General features: G+C 53.7%; 2 protein-coding genes across 2 annotated transcripts; both read right to left on the bottom strand.

The window, feature by feature from the left end:
- Positions 1 to 449: 449 nt before the first annotated feature.
- On the bottom strand, positions 450 to 6,916 carry LOC144717239 (aquaporin-3-like). Its single transcript, XM_078592632.1, has 6 exons — positions 6,720 to 6,916; positions 5,985 to 6,111; positions 4,168 to 4,305; positions 3,378 to 3,496; positions 2,245 to 2,462; positions 450 to 1,724 (listed from the first exon to the last, which is right to left on the bottom strand). Exons 1-6 carry the CDS (start codon positions 6,822 to 6,824, stop codon positions 1,517 to 1,519), a joined length of 915 nt encoding a protein of 304 aa, XP_078448758.1. The 5' UTR covers positions 6,825 to 6,916; the 3' UTR covers positions 450 to 1,516.
- Positions 6,917 to 10,745: 3,829 nt separating this feature from the next.
- On the bottom strand, positions 10,746 to 18,125 carry LOC144717237 (aquaporin-3-like). Its single transcript, XM_078592630.1, has 6 exons — positions 17,903 to 18,125; positions 14,602 to 14,728; positions 14,348 to 14,485; positions 13,860 to 13,978; positions 12,966 to 13,183; positions 10,746 to 11,563 (listed from the first exon to the last, which is right to left on the bottom strand). Exons 1-6 carry the CDS (start codon positions 18,014 to 18,016, stop codon positions 11,356 to 11,358), a joined length of 924 nt encoding a protein of 307 aa, XP_078448756.1. The 5' UTR covers positions 18,017 to 18,125; the 3' UTR covers positions 10,746 to 11,355.
- Between the last annotated feature and the right edge of the window lie 3,260 nt (positions 18,126 to 21,385).

Here is a 21,385-nt window from a genome sequence, read left to right as displayed (position 1 = left end):
CGACTGTCATGAGAAGCAACAGCCGAGGGCAACCTTCGGCCGCACGCACAGCCTTAGATAACGGGGTTAATGTTTAGCCCTTGCCTACAGATCTAATTGCATAACGCATCTCGCTAGCGGTGGAACTGCAATTCTAACTGCCCCGACGTTGAGGTGTAAATACCGGCGACTCCCTTCGGCGGCTTAAGACGCTGTCGCTGCGCTCCGGAACCTTGACCGCGCCCTCGAGTAATGGGGGACTTTGGTGCCAAAACGTCCAAATGTCACCCCGCCAGATACGCTTGAACGTGAACCTGCTTGGCTATAATTAGAGTGGGTGCTTGGCTCGCGATATGGAGGCCAGGTGATCAGCTTGTGTTAACACTCCTAGCCCTATCTAATCACATTGTTAAAGCAAATATATTCCAGCATGTCAGGCGTTCATCAGAGCAGTTGTGTGACAGCAGATAACACGTTAATGAGCTTTCAATTTATTTTCAGGTTTGAAAGGAAAATCGTGTGTGTGTGCATCGTTAATTTAACACAGTTGAAACTAAAGTACGTGGATTGGTAACGCGTGTGCCGCTATTTTCACCTGGACAAAACCCACTCCCGCAATAGCACGGAACTTATTTACACGATAATTTATCCGAAAAAAAAGTATAATTACCATTTCACATCAAGTTTTTACAAAATATACATTTAAAGATTGCATCAATACAAACAGTTATTTTTATCTGACGGGTTATATATATCACACGAAGCATTCATCCCCACTGCGTATCATAAATAAAGCGGAATCGTCACAAAGTCGCCAATCATAATAATTAGAACATTCATGATTGGGGCCCCGATCATTCCGGCTCCGGGTGGTGGTTCAGTTCATCTGGTGAGCTCCACGTGACACTCCTACAGGTTCACCTGGCGGACTTGGTGAACGCCCTGCGTGGCCGGGTACACGCGCACCCAGGTCATCTCCACGTGCACCAGTGGCTCCCTGTTCGTACCCCGTTTTGATTTTAAGATTCTGTTGCTGGTATTCAAGGCCTTAAATGGACTTCTCCCTACATTCATGACCTCCGGCCAAATATTCCATCAAGATCTTTAAGATCCTCGGACTGCATTGCTCGCTGTCACCACGGTCTCGGCGTCACACTTGGGGGGTGGTGACGGCGGCGGCTTTGCAATTGCGAGGCCGAAACTCTGTGACCCGTTGCCCTTCCGAGGTCACGACTTCCGAGACAAATCTTTAAGTCTCGACTAAAAACGCATCTTTTTAAAATGCATTTCTCTCTCTACTGATGTTCAACCGTCTTTCTCAATTCTTCTTTACTTTTTTGTTAAACTGTTTTCCACCTTGCCATGCATAGCGCCCTGAGAACGATTGCATGTGAATTATGATTATAATTGTTGCGACTAATTCTCCCTTAGCTTGCCATGCAACTGCGTGCACGTTGAGCGGGGAAGTAACATCGCTTTGGGGCGGCCTCCGCGACGAGTCGTCACTGGTGACCGTGGGCACGGCCCGGCAAGCCGCCTATGCCTGCTGCCCCTCCGTCTTCACGGCGACGTAGCTGCCCTTGCTGTGGTGGTTTTCGTCGGACACCAGCGGCTCCAGCGCCATTGAGGGCAGCTCCGGCGGGGCGATGTGATGCAGGTCCACGAACAAAATGTAGCACAGGGCACCCAGCGGGCCCCCCACGAGGGGGGCGATGATGGGGACCCACCACCAATGGGGGCCCACCCTGCACGGCGCACGCAGACAGGACACGTGGGAATCGGTGGGGCGCAGTAGTTGGAGAACGCAGAGGTCTCATCGTCCGCTGCGCGATGCTTGACCAGAGTGGGATGGGAGGTGGCTAATAGCGGGAGAGCAGGCGGGTTGCCGAGGTGTTTGTGTAACGGGGTTTTGAGGGATATTCCCCATGAATTTGTAGGCGATGCTAATCACCAATCGGGACCCTGAAAAATAGTTCAAATCCTCGTAAGGGGTTGACAACCCATCGACTCAAGGGCCACAGTCGTTCCATGGGGGATTCTGGCCCCGTGCAACGTGAAAGTGGAATTCCCATCGTTGGCGCAAGGTTTCTCTGACGGAGATGCGCACCGCCACGTGTCCACAGAGAGCAGGGACGTTGTCGCTTTGTCGCACTGTGACATAGCCAGCGGTCAACTCTTAAGCCCAAATAGAAACCAAAAGCACGCGGTCACCCCGCTCAGCATCTGCCTGCTTCACGTCTTCCGACCCCCCCTCCCCTCACGTACGTGAACACCTCGCTGCCGTATCCCGCCATGGCGGTGAAGAGGCGGGGGCCGAAGTCTCGCGCGGGGTTGATGGCGCAGCCCGAGTTGAAGGCCATGGAGAGGCTGATGCCGAACACCGCCAGGCCGATGAGCAGCGGCTCCAGGCCGCGCGGCACGGCGTTGTTCTTGGAGTCGAGGAGTGCCATGATGCACAGCAGCAGCGCCGCCGTGCCCAGCAACTGCGGGGGGGGGGGGGGGGTACCGACGAGGACAGAGCGATGGACAAGTCACTCTCGTGGAGGGCTACTGCATTGCCAGCCACCTACCCGCCAACCCTGCCAGCCACATACCAACCCACCAACCCATCCACTTACCTACCAACCCACCAACCCTTCCACTTACCTACCAACCCACCAACCCTTCCACTTACCTACCAACCCACCGACTCGCCTGCTCTGCCCAACTATCCTACCCACCTACCGGACCCACCTATCCGCTGGCCTCACTCACCGACTCACGTATCTACTCTCCTACCTGCTCCTCTACCCTACCTTCTATCACGGTCAGAGTCCCGTCCGTCTATACAGTAACTCGCCAAGAAGAAACGCAGGAATCTCGGGGTAAAGTCTCAAGACTCTGCAAGGCTTAAAAATGTACTTCTGCTCATACGGGTTACAGATCATTCCCTGTATATCTATCACGTGCAAGTTACATGTTTGCCAGGGTGCTGGTGGTGCCCGGACGGGATCCTTCGTGGTGCTGAAGTGGACGCAGTGCGATTATCCGCCACACCGATTGAAAGACCCCCCGGTCTGCCATCGTGGTGCTGTCCAACAAACCGCGGCCACTACCAACAGCAAAGTTCCATAAACGACCAAAGCCAAGGAGAAACGCAATCGATGATCTCTGATGTAATCGATCAACCGAACGAAAACGTCCCCCTCTAGCCACGTTTTTACTCCGGCCGCAGAGACTCGCAAGGAACCCAAGGAGTCTCCTGCAGACGGCGAGAGGACAACACCGGCTCTCTATTTGACTCGTGGCGCTTTTGTCGTCTTGGTGACCCGGGGTCATTCTCGCAGCTGAGACTCCAGCCCTGGTCTCTTGAGTTCTCACCTGGCCACGCAGACTCGACCCGCCCGCCGCGCCCTCACCTGGTCAAAGAAGCCGCCGGCGATGGACAGGTGTTCCGAGGGATAGGTGGCGAAGATCGCGGCCGTAGCGCCGGGGCCGGTCACCGTCAGGTTCCCACCGTTGAACGCCATGAGGGCATCTGTGGAGGAACGAGGGGGTGAGCCAGCCGGGCATGGAGAGCTGGCGATCTAGCTGGCAATGGTCACGTGGATCACGCAAAGTTGTGAGACTCCCCGAACCCGCTGGGCTGCCGGGTGACCAGAAGTAGTGTCTCCCCATTGCGAGCTGCACGTGATCGGCCATGTCGTGAAGATCTCTCCCAAGCGAAGCAGCAGTTATCACCTAGAACACATCTCGATGCTAACTGGAAAAGCGGGTGCAGGACATTTCAGGCTGTAGGATTGTACACCACATCTCCACGATACCACTTGTGGTGGTCCTATGGATTAACTCGCCCCCCCCCCCGTCATGGGAACGTGTAATTTGCCCCACTGGCTCAGGGCTGTGAACAGGAGATGAGCACCGCCTCACATAGCTGCTGGGGTTCTGTTCGGGTTTGCTGTGGATGCGTGCCGCCTGTGCAAGCCCCCGAGTGCTGGAGAATTATCCACAGGCCCAGAAGCACCGTCGTCTTGGGAATCTCTCTGGAGATGTTTCAAATGCTCGCTTGCCACCGGGACACGGCGGCGATGTTGAATGTTTAGGGCACGGAAACACGGACAGTCTCTCGGAGTCCTCGATTCCATTGGCTGTTGTTGTTGTGGTGGTTGTTGTTGTGGTGGTTGTTGTTGTTGTGGTGGTTGTTGTTACCGTAGTAGAGGCCGTAGACGGTGGCAGCCGCCACGAACGAGCCCAGGAACTGCGCGAGGCAGAACACGGGGAGCTTCCTCCAGGGTAAGCGGCCGATCAGCGACATGGAGAGCGAGACGGCGGGGTTCAGGTGCGCACCTGGCAGCCAGTACACACCACCAGCACACCATCACTACACCATCACATCACCATCACAGCACCATCACATCACCATCACACCATGAGCACCATCACGACATCACCATCAAAATATCACCATCATCACACCATCACAATCACGATGTTACCATCATCATTACACCGCCACAACATCACCAGCAGGCACGAGTGGAGAGCGAGAGTGCGAGCGTGCACCAGCCAGCACATGTCACCACCATCACAACATCACCACCACCACCACCATCATCACCACTATCAACCACCATTATACACCGCCACCATCACAACATCACCACCACAACACCACCATCACAACATCACCACCACCACCACCATCACACCATCCCCACTATGACACAGCTATCACCCCATCTCCAGTATTCTCCACGCCGCCAACCACGCCATGGGTACACCATTGCAGCCTATGACTGTCTCACAACACTCACGACCGCACAGACAGAGGTCCCCGTGTCGCCATCAACAGGCACTTGTGACAATTCCTGTTTCCCGGCACCTTTGGAAGCCGACAGGGCACATGAGGGGTGAGGTGGCAAACACTATGCCCGGCCGCCTTTGTCTCCCCATTGCTGATCTTATACATTGCACCAGGTATTTATTTAAGGCTGAGTCGATCTATGGGAGGTCCGAGAACGGTTCAGATAATTCCAACTCCGACTGAACATCTGTGACAAGTATAACCCGTAAAAACAAAGTTTTTCACTATAAATCCTTTATATGCGTGGCGGCTAGAGTCCTCTCGTCCTCTGGCTTGAGATGGCTGCCACCAATGGGTCAGATGATTGCATGGCAGCATTAAGCAATTGGTAATTAAATATAATATTTTTGTCCTAAAAAGTGTAAAATTTAGGAAAAAAAATTTCACGAACATTAATTCTCACGCACAACGAGTCTGTGTGGAAAATGTCAGCTCGATTGGATCACGGGAAGTGGGTTAAAAAACGACCGAAAGATTTGCACGGTCCTGAGCAAGCAAGTGAACTTAATATAAAGGATTTAAAAAAGAGCTTATTAGCTCTTCAGATTCCTCCTCCAGGATAAAGAAACATTCTGATTTTGAAGCTGAACTCGGGTTGCCGAGTTCGTAGCGCAGTGCGCTAACCACTGCGCCACCGCTCCAGCCTTAGACTCTCACACACACAGTGATACACATGAACATAGCACACCAAGAAAAGCAGGTGACAAGAAGCGACAAGAACACATTGTGTGCATGCGCATCAGAATGTCCGTGTGTCTGTTGGCAAGTCTGTCTGTCTTTATGTATGTATGCATATTTCTGAACCTGTGTCTACATTTGTGTATATGTATGTCTCTTTGTTGTGTATGTGCATGCGTGTGTGTGTGAATGTATGTCCTGCGTCTGTGTGCTTGTGCATAAGGATATGTAGCTAAGTGTCTGTTTGTGTCTCTCTTTGTGTCTGCATATCTGCGTGTGTATGTCCGTGCGTTTTTGTATCTGTGTGCATGTCTCTGTGTGTCTGCTTCTGTGCTTGTGTATCTGCGTCTGTGTGTCTTTCTGAAAACAGAGCTCTCCTCTGCGGGGCATACCACTTGGCCCTCTCCTCATTGCCCCGTGCCGTGCCCCCCACCCCGTGCCCCCCACCCCGTGCCCCGTGCCCCGTGCCCCCCACCCCGCTCACCCGAGACTCCCCAGGCCAGGTGGGCCCCCATGACCACCCCGAAGGCGAAGGCGAAGTTGATGCCGAGAGTCTGCCCGGCGGAGTGGCGGCTCAGATGCACCTGGGCCACTGAGCCGCAGCCGAACAGCTGACAGGGCGCACCGCAGCACACAGCACGCACAGCACACACACAGCACACACACAGCACACACAGCACACGCACAGGCAAGTGCTGTTAGCGAGCACCTCCCCAGGGATCGGGGAAGCTGCTGATGATGATGAGGATGGTTCTGCGAGCTTCGCCGACTCTCTCTCCGGCACGCGAGGAACGTCGTGTGGGCAGCATCGTGACCGGCCGCCTTTGTCGTGTCAATATATGCACACTCCACTAGGTTAGACATTAAGGCCGAGTAGACCTAGGGGAGGCTGAGTACACGTTTTAAATAGAATTTGCCATCCGATGATAGTAGCTGTGGCCGGGATCCTAGAGCAGTACCCAGCCACTGAGACACCGCTATCTACAAACTGACACACGCACACGCATTCACACTCTCACACAAACACTCAAACATAAAACGCGCAGACACAATGCATAGACACAAACACAACGACACAAAAACACACGGACACATTCCACGAACACAGATGATTTTGCCTAAACATCGACACATTGTACGCACAATGATCCACGTGGCACTGGATGATGCTGATGATGATGGTGATGATGATGATGAAGATGGAGCGACGTCAACTCACGATGAGAATAAAGACGCCGATGAACTCCGCGAGGGCTTCTCGCAGCACGGGATTGGACACTTTGACCCGCGACAGGCGCGAGTAGAGCGGCCCTGGGGAGCCCATGGCGCTCGCCGTCTCGCCGCGGGGAGGAGGAGAGGCGCGCGGGGATGGAGTCGCACGCTCCTCATCCCGGACCCAGGGATCGGAACGCCTCTCCCCGAGCGCACTTTGGACGGGGTTGGCCCACAGGTGGGGGAGGTGGGTGGGTGGGTGGGTGGAGGACACGGGCAGTGATGTGGGGGGGGAGACCTGCGGTGCCTGGGTAATGCCCCCACGGCATGGCAAGGCGGCACGGCGCCGGCCATGGGCAACTTTCACAACATCACGACTCCGCTGGCGAGGCTGGGAGCCTTCTAACTCTGTTCTGGTCACAGTGTGAACGTGCTGGTGTTGATCTTTATTCGGAATGTTCTGTCCCATCGTAGTATATCTCTCCTTTGTTTAATTAACATGTTATCTGCATCTATAGCGCTAAAATAGCTCCCATCTCTTTGGAAGCTCTCCCTGTCTGTCTTCCATCTCTCCTGAAACCGTCCCCTCCTCTAGTACATCTCTCATGAATTCACGTCTCGCTCTCTCATCTCTTCTCAATACAATGTCTCATCTCGCTTTTCCTTCGCTTCTGAATAAATGTGTCTCCTATCTCTCTCATAGGCGCTCGTCAATACATATCTATATTATCCATCTATCTGGACTACAAATCTCTGACTGGTCTGAATGCATCTCTCTCCCCAGTCATCTCTCCTGTAAATGTGAATATAATCTGTGACACATCTCGTAGTTCTTGTTTACGTGTCCCATTACATCTCCCCTATCTCCGATGAATGCGCACATTGATGCGGGGGGAGGGCAAAGTTTAATTGCTGCCAGGAACAGGAAGAACGTGCGAGGGATTGGGGGTGCGAGATGAGTCTGGGGGTGAGACAGAGCGCGCGTGGGAGTCGCGGGCAGGCAGCAGCAGCAGCCTCTCCCGTGGACGTGTATTCTATTGTAACCATATGGGAGCCAGTCGAGATGAAAGGGAGACCCTGGGGGTTATGGAACAAACACGGTTCAAACAACAACAGCAGCAGCAGCACAAGGTTCAAATATAAAGGGGGGCGGTGACACGGCACAGCGGTCGCGAGTTCGCGACTTCTCTCGGCTGCCCTGGCGAGCACCGCGATGAGTCTTCACCGTAAACAAATACTCGCACCGTTCGTGCCGCCGATCTCACGAGCCGACGTTAAAGATCCCGTGGCGTCATTCACAAGAGTTGTCCATTCTGTGCCCGCGTCATAGTTCACATTTTTTTCTCTTTCGCCAAATTTAGCTAAATTATACCGCAAATTACGTTTGGAAACACAGAGAGAAAGAGCAGCATTGAGACAACTTGGCAGGACACTCCGGAAAGAGTCTTGAGACTCGGTGAGGCGTTCCTGGGTAAACAAGCGGAAAATAACAATATTGAATTCAGCAAGAGTCGTGGGGTTATACGATCCTGTTGAATCACACCCAACTCCAGATGCAATTCAACTTCAACCTGATTGACGAATGGAACGTGCGCATCGCGTCTGGCACCAGCATGCGCACAGACTGTGAGTGAATACCATTACGAGCCAGCATGAATAGAGAACGACGACCGTGAGAAATGTGTAACCCAGGGAAACACTCTCCTCCACAGTCTGGCCACTGCCACGCGAATGCACGAGAGCGGAGCTACTTCGCGAAGTTGTTCTGTCGTCTCTGCCGTTGGAGCGACGCCGTCGATGTCTCAGTCCCGAGCCGCGCCGTGCCACGACTCCCGGCTGGCCAAGTCGGTGATGACCACGTGCAGAAGATACACTGCGCGCAGCAGCGGAGGCCTCCGTGCAAAGTGGATCTCTCACAATCGCCGAGGAACGACAGAAAGAGCCGGCGCTCTCAACAATTGCCCAAGCTCTGCGGTCCTCTATATACTACAACGATGTTTTGGGCCAATGAATGAGTGTGTATACGTGATACCCAGTAGCCAAGTGCATCTGTATCTTCGACTTGAACTCGACCAACCGAGGAGCCCGAGGAGCATCTGGAGGCTTTGTTTTGTTTCCATATGGGACCCGATTGTGAGTGAAATAGTGAGCGGTGGTGCAGTGGTTAGCGCGCTGCGCTACCAAACCTGGAGACCTCGGGTTCGATTCCCGCTCACGCCCAACCCCAGTGACGATTATTTGCATCGGTCCTGGGCCTCCCGTTGGTCGACTTAGCCTTAAATTAGTACCTGGTGCAATCTGTAAACATCGCCACTGGGGAGACAACGGCGGCCGGGCGTGGTGTTGGCCACCCACCCCCTCGTGTGCCGTGTCGGCCTTCACAGGTGCTCGCTGACAGCACTTGCCCCAACAATATGTAAAGCCTATAGGGTGATCTTTGTTTTTGTGCATGTGCGTGTGTGCAAGCGTGGCCGGGAGTCAGAGCCATTCCCTGTACACCTTGGGGTGCGACAGGGATGTCCTCTGGGTCCCACATTACTAAACATCTATTTTGACCACGTAGTTCGTGAAACCTTCAATAGCTGTACCAGAGGAATTTCCATTTGGTACACATACAATGGGAGGCTGATCGATGCCCGGGTGCGGTCAAGGGATGGCTCCCTATTGCTCAATCACGTTATGTATACCAATGATCTGGTAATTGCTGCTCACTCAGAGGAGGAGTTGGAGGCGCTGCTGCTGAACCTGGAGCTTGCCACCAAGAGGTGGGGCCATACCATCAGCCCCACCAAAACTAAGCACCTGCCTGGGTATTTTGTACCATCGGACACTCCATCCCTACAACTCCCGATTGGTGATGGGGCAGTTGTGGAGAGAGTGGGGAGTTTCCCATATCTGGGCAGTGTGCTCATGACCGGCTCCGGTTTAACAGCAGAGGTCTCACTCCGAATCAGTCGAGCGGCATTATCTTTTCATCGTTTGTGTAACGCTGTGTGGAAGCTACCTGGTCTGTCGCTCCGCACGAAGCTTCAGGTCGTTTCGGCCACGGTCATTCCCTCCATTCTCTACGCTTGCAAAACGTGGACACCCCTAATGGAACATCTTCACCGGTTATAAACATTTAGGCTGGCCTGCCTACGATCCATCCTGGGTTTAACCAGGCTGGATTGTGTGAGGAGCTCACAAATCCTTGAAAGATGTGGACAAAGTCCCATCGGTGAGCTGGGTCATGTAGCCCGCATGCCCAGCCACCGCATGCCTAAACAGCTTTTGTTCGGCCGGATCGAGGGGGCTAAACGGGCGCGGCACGGGCTAGAGAAGAGATGGAGTGATGTGGTACAGGAGGACGTGGAGCTGAGTGGACTTGCCGATGACTGGTACCAGCGGTGTCAAGATCGGCCTCAGTGGAGGAGGCTCGTGAAGGACGCTACTGGGCAGTTGGAGGCAGTCGCCTTCCAACAACAACGGAGGGCGGAGGAGCGACGCTCACAACAACGATTGGAGCGCCGGGTGGCTAAAGCACAGCAAGTTGGCACAGTAGGGGGCACAGGTGGTGCATCAGCCAGTCGTCTCAGTCAGTCGACCCGTGGCACCTGCTGGGTCTGCCCCGTGACCTCCTGCCAGCGGGCGTTCGACACTTCACGTGGCCTCAAGGTGCACATAGCCTGGTACAAGCGTCGTGGTGACGTCACCGCCACTTAGTGGCGAATGGCGCTTGTTGTTGTTGTTGTTCCAAGCGTGTGTGTGTGTGTCTTCATACTCTCTGGTTCTTTCGGTAAAGTCACGTAGATAGAAAAAATAATAAAGAACACGACGTTTCGGTTGCAACACGAGCGTCCGTCATCAGGTGAGAAAGAATGATCTGCTGTTGTGGCTTTATATAGGCACGGGAACGGGGGGGGGGGGGAAGGGGGGTTGGGGTGTTTTGAACGTGTGTGTCGTTCGGTCAACACAGATGAACCCCGGCACTGGGACTAAACACTCATCAGTTGTCTTCACGAAAACAGAAGACCCATCCTCATCAGCATCATGCTTATGTACACAATCATTTATTTAACAAAAGTCTAATTTATCCAGTTTAAATCGCGTCTTAAGAAAATATACACTCTGGAAATTGCGATAATACAAACAAAACATTCTCGTCGTAAGGGGGCTGTATGTTTTTTGCGTTTCGCCTACAATGTGCATTGAAATAGAGCCATGAATCAGGACGAATTCGTGATTATAAAATGGCAGCGCTTGCGCTTGTGTGTGGTGACCACGTCCACTCATGGGGCCCGGCGAATCTCCACGGGGACACCAGTGGGCGGCTGTTGAAAACACCCGGAGTGGAATATTTACACGTTGTCATTTAAAGCTGAATATGTGACAGTAAAAACAAAAATCTACGGTGTTTTATGCTACTTGTATGCTGGTGACCTCCAGGTACACTTGGTGACCTCCAGGTAGACCTGGCGACCTCCGGGTACACCTGGTGACCTCTGGGTAAACCTGGTGACCTCCAGGTACACCTGGTGACCTCCAGGTACACCTGGTGACCTCCGGGTACACCTGGTGACCTCTGGGTACACCTGGTGACCTCCGGGTACACCTGATCGCCTCCAGGTAGATTGGGTGGGCAGAGGGTCCACCCGCATGCCCGGCTATGCCTGCTGCTCCATCTTCACCGCCACGGCGTAGTTGGCCTTGGGGTGGTCGCTGTCGCTGTCCACCAGCGGCTTGGCTTTGCCGGTGGACAGCTCCGGCGGGGCGGGGTGGTGCAGGTCCACGAAGAATATGTAGCACATTGTGCCCAGCGGGCCCCCCACGAGGGGGGCCACCACGGGAACCCACCACCAGTGGGGGCCCGTCCTGCACGCACACGCGGAGACAAACGCGCACAACGCCCGCCCGCTGGGTCAACTCGGAGCCGGCGGCACCACGGGTGGCACCGACAAGTGGCCGTGCTCACGCTCGTGCGCCGCCACCTCCGAGAGAAATGCGACGTTTGCGAAGCCGATTTGGAGTCCCCCAGCCAGGTTCATTCTCTGCCGCAAGAATGGGGGTCGCCAGAAGCGCAATATGAAGCCATGCCATTCACCGAAGATGTCATCGTCTGAGAATAGTTTTTCCCCTTTAATCTGGCAACAAAACAGGTGTAACCGCTGTTTTGTTGCCAGATAAAAGGGGAAAAACCTTTTCTCATATTTTGGTACTGGCAAAGGAGGGCCCATGTAATCGTCTCTTGGCAGATAACCTAGTGGCGCTGCTACTGCTGCGTAGGCAGTGGTGCACAAAGCACGTATAACACAAAACTCAACACGCTCGTCAAGAACAACACTGTGTCTGTGTGTGTGGCTTTAAAATGAAAAATATATAATAGGCGACGTTTTGGCGAATGGTGCCTTTTATACATTTTAACTTTTAAGACCGCAGTGCTGTTGACGGATGTGTTGAGCGTTTATTGTATCTCTTGAAAGCTGACTGACCCTACCACTGGAAAACAGAAATGACTATTGCCACGTTCGTAACCAAAGACACGAGGTAGCTCAAGAGAGAGGCCACTCTATCGCCACCGTAGCTATGATGACTCTAAATATAGCCCACCGGAGCCGATCTTCACTCCAGGGAATGCATTATTTAATATTGATTTATGTTTGTGCAATGTGATCGATTTTTACTCTGATTTCTATTTGCTTCATTGCTGTAACTGTATTTGTTTTTTTTGTTTTTGTCATTCTGGTGACCAGGTGAGCATGAGGCCGACTCATCCTGAAGGTTCATGAAAATCTTCTCACCTCGCTCAACAAAAATCAACTGCACCCTCAACCGCAGAGGATCTCCAGAGCAAAAAAATGTTAAATACTGAATCAGGTATTGGCCATAAATCCCACACAGGTCCCTCTCAAAAATATCTCAAATTCCACGCTTTCCATGCTGATGTCAACTCTACCCATCATCTCTACATTATTGAGAAAATTACACATCTTAGTGAAATATTTACAGTGGTTGCAGCGGAAATTCTGGCTCCTTGGAATGTGAACATGGAGTTTCCACCACTCGTTCAGGGCACCCAACAGAGACGGGCATTGCCACACGCGAGCTAGAGCAGCTCAAATCCATTCACAAAACACACATCCTTGGCCACCCTACTCTCTGTCTGCCTGGTGTCTCCCTGCCTGGTGTCTCCCTGCCTGGTGTCTCCCCGCTTCGTGTCTCCCTGCCCCGTGTGTCCCCCGGCACGTGATCGCCGACCGCCGTGCGCTCCACGTACGTGAACACTTCGCTGCCGTATCCGACCATGGCGGTGAAGACGCGGGGGCCGAGGTCGCGCGCGGGGTTGATGGCATAGCCGGCGTTGAAGCCCATGGAGAGGCCGATGACGAGCACCACGAGCCCCACGAGCAGTGGCTCGAGGCCGCGCGGCACCGCGTTGTTCTTGGGGTCCAGCAGCGCCATCACGCACAGCAGGAGGAGCGCCGTGCCCAGCACCTGCAGGGGTCGGGGGCAGGGCGGTGAGATGGCCGCACTTTGTCACGCGACGAACTCCCGCGCAGTGGTGCAATCCCCCCCCTCCACCTCTTCGTGCTGGAGAATGGCCCACGGAAGCGGACACCGCAGAGCTACCTCTGAGATTTCTTTGCGTGTCATCTGGTTCACATAGTAGGGGGCAGCACTCTCCCACTCACCCTGCTCCCGACAAAATGTTCATCACGTGACAGTTAAACAGATGTTATTAACTCTGAGACCTGGCAGTTTGCCCAATTAACTGCGGGTATTTTGTGCAGACATTGGTGACCGGGCTGGGACCATCAACTAGCTACGCTTGAGAACACAGTTTAATCACGGGTGGTGGCTAAAGCCTGGAGTCAAACCGAGGATCTGAGCAGTGCCAGCTCAGTGCTGCTCTGATCTCTGACCCACCCGGCCACCTCAACTTGAACCTTTACCTGGACACGTTTCTACTCCAGTTGCAGAGACTCGCAAGTAACCCAAGGGGCCTTGGGTTACTTGCGAGAGAGCAACACCGGCTCTCTATTTGACTCATGTTGCTTTTGTCGTCTTGGTTTCCCAGGGTCACTCTCGAAGCTGAGCTCTCAGCTGAACACGCAGGCTCGACCCGCATGTTTAGCGGCCTCCCCTTGCCCGCCGCCCGCCGCACCCTCACCTGGTCAAGGAAGCCACCGGCGATGGACAGGTGTTCCGAGGGATAGGTGGCGAAGATCGCGGCCGTGGCACCGGGGCCGGTCACCGTCAGGTTCCCACCGTTGAACGCCATGAGGGCCTCTGTGGAGGAACGGGGGTGGGGGGGGGGGATTGGGGGGTGAGCCAGCCGGGCGTGGAGAGTTGGCGATCTAGCGGGCAATGGTCGCGTGGATCACGCAAAGTTGTGAGACTTCCCGAACCCGCTGGGCTGCGGGGTGACCAAGAGATGGCAGCACAGCAAGTGGGTCATGCGGAAATTTTCCCTGATACGTGTAGTGGGTTTATTCCAGGTTCTAAAAACATACATTTATTAAACAACTAGCAAATGACCTTATTGGGTCAGAGTCGTCAAGGTCAGAGTCCTCGAGGTCAGAGTCGTCAAGGAGGCCACAAGGGGCTGTCGAGTGGAGGCTCGCCAGCTCCGCTTGTCCTTGCGGTTGCTGTGGTTACCGTGGTAGAGGCCGTAGACGGTGGCGGCCGCTGTGAACGCGCCCAGGAACTGCGCGAGGCAGAAAATGGGCAGCTTCCACCAGTGAAAGCGTCCGATCAGCGACATGGAGAACGAGACGGCGGGGTTCAGGTGTGCACCTGCCAGCCAGCACACACCACCAGCACACCGTCACCATCACAGCATCGCTCCTCCTTGACCATCGCACCGTAACCATCGCAACTCAGCTGAAGTGCCCTCTAAGTCCTCCGCTCACCTGAGATGCCCCAGGACAGGTAAGCGCCCATGACCACCCCAAATGCGAAGGCGAGGTTGATGGTGAGAGTCTCTCCGGCGGAGTTGTGGCTCAGCTCCACCTGAGCCACGGAGCCACATCCGAACACCTGGCAGAACGCGCCACAGAAAGAACACGGAAATGAACGCTTCGCCGTGCGGAGCGCTGTGGCTGGCGCCGTTGGCGAGCACCTATGAAGGCTCGCGTCGCAGAGGAGCCGGTAGTGCAGACGGCATCACGCCCAGCCGCCGCAGTCTCCCCAGTGCTGATGTGTACCCGCTGCGCCAGGCACAACCACACCGTTAACACGCCACCTCGGCCATGCCCAACACCAACAAGGAATAACTAAACCGGTCTTGAACCCCCCCTAGGTCGACATAGAACAACACACACACACAACAACGCACCCGCATACAGGAACACTTTGCCACGCGCACACGGGCATACCCCAGCACTTGACGTGCACATCCCTTTGCCAATCAACTGCTGGACGAGGGCCTCCCCACGCTTCTGCAGGCCACGGGGTTATTTCACCACACCTCACCGCACCGGCCATTGCGAGTCGGCGGAGGTAGGGAGCACACGGATGAGTGGGGAACATAATGGATGTTTTCTGCACTTCCCTCTGCTGCCCACAACGCCAGCAGAAAGGTCGTTAAATCAGCACACAGAGACACGCGCGCGCGTGCAAACGACTCTCCAAGCGCACGGACGGATTCACTCATACGCACGCAGGCACAACCACGCAGACACGCACACACTCAGTGGAGCACGAGCACCCTTACACGCACTTGGGCGATGAAGTGCCCTTAGCCGCCACCGATTGTGTGGTGCCAGACTAGGTGGACCAGCAAACTCTGCATCTGGTTCTGCGCTATCACTGGGCGCGTGCGTGACCGATCCAGGGAACGGTGGCGAGCCCCGAACCACTACAAGAACAGCACGCGGCAGACGCGGCAGACGCCTCAGCCGTGGATGGACAATGAAGACGAGAAGAAGGCAGCGCGACTTCTGCGGTCACCAGAGCCATGCCACGGCTCGCGTGACCCCGCGCGCCGCCGGGTTCGTGAGCAACAATCACCGACATCCACCGCGCCCCTACAGCGGGGACTCTTCAATGGATGAATGTCTTGATGACCTCGACAACCGCGTGACGCTGCCAACTTCACTTGGCCATACGAAAGAGGAGGAAGAAGAAGATTTGGCGTGTGCGTGTGTCTTTGTTGTCATGCCGGGTGATTAAAGCGCAGCACGTTGGTACAGGAGGCAGCTCCGCAGGTGGTGCATCTGCCGCTCCGACTCAGTCAACCCGTGGCACCTCGGCCTGGCCGTGTGACCTCCTGCCAACGAGCCCTCGACACTTTCACGTGACCTCAAAGTGCACCTAGCCTGGCACAAGCGCTGTGGTGACGTCGCCGCCAATTCGTGGCGAATGGTTGTTGTTGTTTTCATGCGCGTGGCGTGTGTGTGATAGCAGGTCACTGCGCCTGTGATGTTCATCCGTGATGTGTTGAATGGTGGTGCGGCCAGGAGATTCGAGTGCAAGCGGGGAGTGGAGGATTTGTTTAATGCACCAGGATTCCACTGGAGCTATGCACTTTTAAATCATCTACATTGAAAACTAATTTCTTTCAAATTGTTATTCGTGTTTAGTTTGTTGTCCTTCCCCTGCACCTCCGATTAGCGCGGTTGACTACGCACGTTGCGAAAGAAGATCAACGTACATCATTTAAGGCCGAGTCAAGATTGGGTCCCAAGACCGGTTTCCGATATTGCTTGCCACTGATGCAATCCGTTGCGTGAAATTGAACCCCAGTGAACTGGTATCATAGTGCAGTTTGTGAAATACTGTGGCCAACAAAAAGACAAAGATCCCCGTGTAGCCCTTGACAGACTGTTTGGAAAAGTGTTGTGAGTATGGCGCATGAAGAAGTGGCTGGCCAATGCCCATGTTTACACACCGCACCAGGTACTCAATTAAAGCTGAGTCGACCTAGGGGAGGCCCAAGACCGGTTCAGATATTCGTCACTTATGTTGGTTAAGCGGGAATGGAACTCGGGTCACCGGGTTCATAGACCAACGCACAGATAGACACGTTGGCAAGCAGCCACAGATTCACACACAGTTACATATCGACAAACACACAGACGTACTTTCACAAACATACATACTGGCAAACACACAGACACACATTCATACACATATTCACACACACTGATAAATGCAGATGCACATTGCCGCAGATACTCAAACGCACACATTTACACAAGTATTAATTATGTCAACACTGACACGTGTGCAGGTTTACTGCACCCGCTCTTAATCCGCGCAGTGCTCAATGATAAAGAATAAAAGCCGCATTTGGGACCCAAATATCACCGCACCACCCCTGGGCTTTGCCATTCCTCCTTATCGAAGACGCCGGTGGAACCATCAACCGCATGAGAACACCAAGAGGACAATGCACACATCTCCTTCGTAAATGGGAAATTAAAGCCACAGGAGTGCGATTCTGGCCATGCGACCCAAACTCTGGACCGCACAGTAAACCCGCTGTGGTAGTCTGCGCTCCTTCAACGGAGGGGGAGGAGGAACAGCGACACGACACGAAGTCTCTCTGCCGAAGCCCCCTCATCGTGGGCAGCAAGACGAGAAGAGGATTAAACTTAACAGCAGATCAAACACGAACATGAAACGGAGATAACACGACGGAGATTACACTGGACTTGCAATTCGTGTGCTCGGAAAAATAATAATGAGATGAAGAGAAGCAACGATGACGGGCATGGTAACGATAAGGTGTGAGCTGGTATGAGAAGATGATAGTCTCGGTGTAGCAATTCCTGGAGTGATCATCTTCAAACTACGAGGGTAATGTGTTTTCAGAGAAGTCCCTTTGATTCCGACGAGATAGAATCGCTGAACATTTTCACCAGAACTGCTCGGCTATAATTCCGGAGCTATCTTCCATACCGCAAACCCACCCCCCACTCGCTCTAAAAGCCACGTTGCTCAGTGCTGACAGTCCCGAAGATAGAATGTGCTTGCCAACTGAATCACGGGCCAATGATAAAGCTGTATAATAAATAGTCCGTGATATCGCCGCTTTTCCAAATAAATAACGAACGGCGTTTGTGCACTGTGGTCGGAGCGGGGCAGTCCCCGCGCGCCACGCCAATCGGGGGGCAACGCCGGTGACGACGGTCGGAGGCGCGGCGGCTGCGTTAATGATCGACCCGCCGCCTCCACTCCCCGAGAGCGCGGCGCTTCTGCAATACTCACGATGAGCACGAACGTGCCGAGGAACTCAGCCAGAGCCTCCCTCACGATCGGGTTCGATGCCTTGATCCGGGCCGCCAGGCGCGTCGGAGCGTGGAGCTGCCGTGGGGAGCACATGTCTTGATCTCTCGCGGCGTCGGTCCGAGGTGGAGTGGCGCGCGCCGATGGATGCGCATGGTCCTGGCGCCGTTCCCGGGGTCGCGGGGCCTCTCCCTGAGCGCCCTTTGGTCGAGGCTAGGGGGGCGGGAGGGCGGTTGGGGGGGGGGTGCGAGCAATGGGTACGAGGCACGGGGTGAGAGACACGGGGATGGACGGTGGGGGGGGGAAATTGGCGTACGGACAAAGGGTGGGAGGGAGGGAATGGGGTGGGAGACGCGGGAATTGAGGGGGGCGGGGCGCGTCGGCGACATGGGGAGGGGGAGCGGTGGCGCAGCTCCAGCGGTGTTCTCCGCTGCAGACGAGCCCCCATAACCACGTGGTAATAATGTGGGGGCCTGACCAGGCAGCGAATATTTTTGTACATTTCCATATCGTATTTCATCACCCAGGCAAGATCACGCGACAAGACCTTGCTGGTGGTGATCAGCCCATCTATTTTAACATAGACATCTACAGTCATTGTTTTCACGGTTGAATATGAACCTTCATGACCCGAGTTCAATTCCTGGAAGACGACTAGCATCAGTGGCAGTACGAGGCCCTCGCACCATCCTGCCGTCACCACCGGCCCCGGCTCCTCCTTCTCGTGTCCAACTTGCTAGCGTTCTCCGATCCGTGTATCCCTCTGCCTGTCGCTCTCTGCCTGTCTCCCAGTGTCATTCCAAGGCTGCATCTCTCCGCGCTTGTTTGCACACTTTTCAGCTTTTGCTTAATTTATTTTTCAATCCCCATGTCTTTTTTTTAATCCGTAACACGTTATAAACGATTTTTACAATCTTTCTTCCTTTTCTTAGTCACATGTTTAAGTATTTTATTTTTCAAAAACTGCTCTCTTTTCTTTGATAATTTTAATCCCCGTCCCACCTTCAATAAATGCCCGAGGTATGGATACTCTCGTCGATTGTCCACACTCTGCATGACGGAATAGACGAGGCTCCCTCGGTGGCCTGGCTTGCAAGCTTGTTTACCTTTGATTGATGTTGAGTCCGAGTGATGCGTCTGGTGCAGGTGACTGCCCGCGTGTCGTCTCTAAACTTAGTTCCTGGACGAGCTGCTGTGGGGCTAAGTATACTCCCATCGACGCGTGGAATTAATCAAAGGGCAGCGTAGGGATGGTGAATTGTGTGCGCGGGTGGCGGGCGTGTGGTGGGTGTTTGCGGGTGTATGTGTGGATACCATAATAGGTGCTCGCTAACACCATTTTCCCAAACAGTCTTTTCAAGGCTATATAGGGGATATTTTCTCTTATAGGTCTACTCAGCCATACATGACTACCAGGTGGGTTGTATAAACATCGGCACTGGGGAAGGAAATGTAGCCATGCCAGTGCTAGCATTTCCACATTCCTATGGCAGGGAGCAGTTTACCAATAGGATTACTAATGGCTTCCTTCTAAGTGGTACCAATTCTATAAACTCGGATGGGATGATAAGGCTGAGCCAATTTTTAGTTAAGCGCTCTGATCAAAGAAGGCACCCGGCTGATTTGGTCAACTAGCTGATAAATTTCATTCTCAGCGTCAGGAGATAAAAAAAAAACATGAGAGTCAAACCCCAGTAGTGCGATTGTGGGCATGCAACCCACACCATGGACCGTATCCACTGGAGTCTGCGGAGGACGAGGAACAGCAAAACTACACAAACTCCGTTTAACACGTTGGCCATCGCGACCAATATTATTATAAGAAGTGTTTTGGGTTATAACGCGTATAAATTTGCAATTAAACCTGCCACCACCCGACACACCCAATCAGTAAGGTTTGTCACGTAAACACAGCATGCCAATTATTTAATAGTGTAGTACACCGGTGTGTTAAAGAATAAACCCACAACATTTACAATTCTAGAACATGTTGTGGGTTTAATTCCCAACACACCGGTGTGCTGTACTAGTAACCAATTGTCACGTTCTGTTTACGTGACAAACCTTCCTATTTGGCTGTGTCGGGTGGTGGCGAGTTTAACGACGCATTTATATTAACGCAATCTACACCAACTGCCTCCTGAAGCCTTCTCGTGGCCAGCAAGCATTGAGCTCATGAACATCTTGCTGTCTCCATGCGAAATAGAATAAAATAACGGAATACAAACCAAAGAAACCATGCACATCCTCGCATGCGAACGTTGGTCAGAGATTTCACGGCGAGGTCGCCACGCGCCCAGCCATCAGTTTCGTTGTGAGACGCGGCTAAGCTCGTCGGCATCCCGTGCCGTTCTGGGACTCCGATGCGAGCCCTCGGTGCCAAAACATCGCTGGAAAGAATTCTCACGGCCCCTGCCTGGGTAGGATCGTCCTGTTCAGCGCGTGACCCCGTCCCTTCGAGAGCGTGACCAAAGCCACACGTTTGCCAACGTTCTACGGAAATTAAGTATTTTAGGAGTAGGTCCAACAGATAGTTTAACGCATTAAGAAATAAGAGGTACATTCATAGGTATCAACCGTGGTTATCTCACTCGTACGGCCCTCCACGTGCTCGCATATGTAGCGATGTAAATGGAGTCTCTATGGCGTGTACGCCATCTAGGTTCACGAGCAGGTAACTGCTTAGGTCTCGTATCTCTCTCTGGCACCGGCGGAGGTATGGGGCCGTCCATAAATGGCGTTACGCACCTAGGGGGGGAGGGGGGTCGTCAGACATTTGTGACGATGTGTGACGAGGGGGGGGGTGAGAAATGTGACGCCACATCAAAATGCGCAACTTTAAATAAATATAGACAACACGTTCTACTTAATTAAATACATTTTTTAATAAATGTTTTCTCCTACAACATCAAAGTGCAGCGGCACATTAAACACGCACTACAATGACAATAGTTTAAAGCGATTTGAAGCATGGCAGAGCTTTGTGACGTCATATTTGAGGGTTGTCTGACTTTTTGTGACGCCGTGTAATGATGTGGGGGGGGGGGGGTCAAAATAGTCAAAAATCGCGTGACGTCATTTATGGACGGCCCCTATGGCAGGGAAGCGGGCCCTAGAGGGTATGGTTCCGTAGAAGGGGAGAGAAGGCACGTGAACGGCACGGGGTAGCAAGGGGGCCCGAAAAGGGGGCTTGAGGGACACGTGGCGCTGGCCCCGGTTCCTTCGGGAGAGTTCGATAAGGGGGCGTGGCCAGAGGCGGAGCGAGGCCACGCTCGAGAGGATGGGGCCGGAGCGATGGCGGCCGTCTCGAGGAGTGACCTCCCCGTGCTCTGTCTCTCCGCTCGTCGCTCTGAGACTGTACTTTGAGCAGAGGTCGCAAACGGGTTTTGATTCCTTACCCGTACCCGTACCCGGCCGCACCAGGGTCGCAAACGGGTACCCGTACCTGGCCGGGTACGGGTAGCC

Source organism: Lampetra planeri, chromosome 3, assembly GCF_965212315.1.
Source record: "Lampetra planeri chromosome 3, kcLamPlan1.2.h2, whole genome shotgun sequence".
Taxonomy (NCBI): domain Eukaryota; kingdom Metazoa; phylum Chordata; class Hyperoartia; order Petromyzontiformes; family Petromyzontidae; genus Lampetra; species Lampetra planeri.
Note: the sequence above shows the minus strand (reverse complement) of the source record. Positions and strands in the feature narration are given on the sequence as shown.

What these genes read in the sequence shown, in the direction of transcription:
- LOC144717239 (XM_078592632.1), bottom strand. Translation starts at nt 6,824, where the DNA reads ATGGGCTCCCCAGGGCCGCTCTACTCGCGCCTGTCGCGGGTCAAAGTG. An exon ending in CCGGCGGCTTCTTTGACCAG is followed by an intron (nt 2,463 to 3,377) that starts GTGAGGGCGCGG and finishes CCCCCCCCGCAG; the next exon opens with TTGCTGGGCACGGCGGCGCT. An exon ending in TACGGCAGCGAGGTGTTCAC is followed by an intron (nt 1,725 to 2,244) that starts GTACGTGAGGGG and finishes TGCGCCGTGCAG; the next exon opens with GGTGGGCCCCCATTGGTGGT.
- LOC144717237 (XM_078592630.1), bottom strand. Translation starts at nt 18,016, where the DNA reads ATGTGCTCCCCACGGCAGCTCCACGCTCCGACGCGCCTGGCGGCCCGG. An exon ending in CCGGTGGCTTCCTTGACCAG is followed by an intron (nt 13,184 to 13,859) that starts GTGAGGGTGCGG and finishes CGACCCCTGCAG; the next exon opens with GTGCTGGGCACGGCGCTCCT. An exon ending in TACGGCAGCGAAGTGTTCAC is followed by an intron (nt 11,564 to 12,965) that starts GTACGTGGAGCG and finishes GTGTGCGTGCAG; the next exon opens with GACGGGCCCCCACTGGTGGT.